At 26.3% G+C, this 1,360-nt stretch overlaps 1 protein-coding gene across 1 annotated transcript; it reads left to right on the top strand.

Annotated features, from left to right (window-relative positions):
- Positions 1–251: 251 nt before the first annotated feature.
- Positions 252–712, top strand: BDCG_16218 (uncharacterized protein; the record flags this gene model as incomplete). The annotated part of the gene is made up of 2 exons (XM_045425469.1): positions 252–284; positions 410–712. 2 exons carry the CDS (start codon positions 252–254, stop codon positions 710–712), a joined length of 336 nt encoding a protein of 111 aa, XP_045279324.1.
- Between the last annotated feature and the right edge of the window lie 648 nt (positions 713–1,360).

Below are 1,360 nucleotides of genomic sequence, written 5' to 3'. Positions count from 1 at the left end.
AGAGAGAGAAGAAGAAAGCATTCAAGTACAGAGAGATAGATTGTAAGGCATATTATAATGTCTTGAAGAGACTTTATAAGAGAGTAGAATAATAATGATTTTAAGTAACACTTCTGATAGATTTAGACTGAACTAAGTATAGAAATAATATGAATAACACTGTCTGTGAGAGATTGAAAAAGAAGATAGTGAAGAGTCTTATATAACAGTGATAAGATCAGAAGAAGTTCTGAGAATAATTTGAGACTAAGATGAAGAGAGAGAGAGAGAAGAAGAGTGTTACTGTAAATAAGTAATAGCAGAAGAAGATTAAGAAGATATTAAAGTAGAAGATAAAGAAGTCAAAACTAGTAAGTTTTTTATTGAGAAATAATAATTTTTGATACACTTCTGTTCTCTAATTGATTAGCAGGAGCTGGCAGAGAAGAAGAGAATTGAGGCCTTGTTCAGGTCTCAAATGCACTCTATGATTCAGAATATTGAGGAGACAGCTCTGCTCTCTGAGCATGTTAATCTGCTTACTGCTGAGATGGAACCTGAGACAGTAGATCAGAAAATGCAGGATTTTAAGACACAGATTGACCTGACTGAGAGAAAGCAGCAGAAACTCTTCTCTAAGAAGACAGCAGAGAGAGATTTTAAGATGATTATCATCTCAGATAAGAAGAAGAAGAAGAAAAAGAAGAAGAAGAAGAAGAAGAATAAGAAGTGAATTATGAAGAATGATAAGAAGAATGAGAAAGAGAAGAAGTAGATTTTTTTCTTTTTATATTAGTTAGTTATAAGTTTAAGTTTTTAATTATTAATAATTAAAATTGATTTTGAGTTTTCAAAAATTATTATACAAGTTGTAATCAAGTCAGAAATGATATATATATATATATATATATTTAACTATCATGATTCATAAATCACTATAATGTATAAGTATCAATATTTTTTCAACATTAATATTCATAATATTAATATATTTTTAATGATATTATCTGATAATGCAATTTGATAACACTCTCTTTTATAATATTAATATATTTCAAGAAATATGACAGAGATTAATCAAGATTATTTATTTACTTTTATATATCAATAATATTCAATCTGAGTTAGTACTAAAATTATAACTAAGCTAAGAAACAAGATTATTTTCTTTTATATTAATTCTTCTTACACATATCAGTGATCAGTTATTAAAAATAAATTATTATCTTTCTCAAATTATTATCATATCTTCTGAATTCACTTCTTTCACTTCTTTTACTTCTATTGAAGATTCACAAACTCTTCAAGAAATCACTGTAAATTACAAAGTTTACATTGTTTATAATTTAACACAGAATACTCTCTTTCAATTATGATAAAA

Source organism: Blastomyces dermatitidis (genome assembly GCF_000003525.1).
Source record: "Blastomyces dermatitidis ER-3 genomic scaffold supercont1.1, whole genome shotgun sequence".
Classification (NCBI taxonomy): Eukaryota; Fungi; Ascomycota; class Eurotiomycetes; order Onygenales; family Ajellomycetaceae; genus Blastomyces; species Blastomyces dermatitidis.
This window is presented reverse-complemented; position numbering and strand designations above follow the sequence as displayed.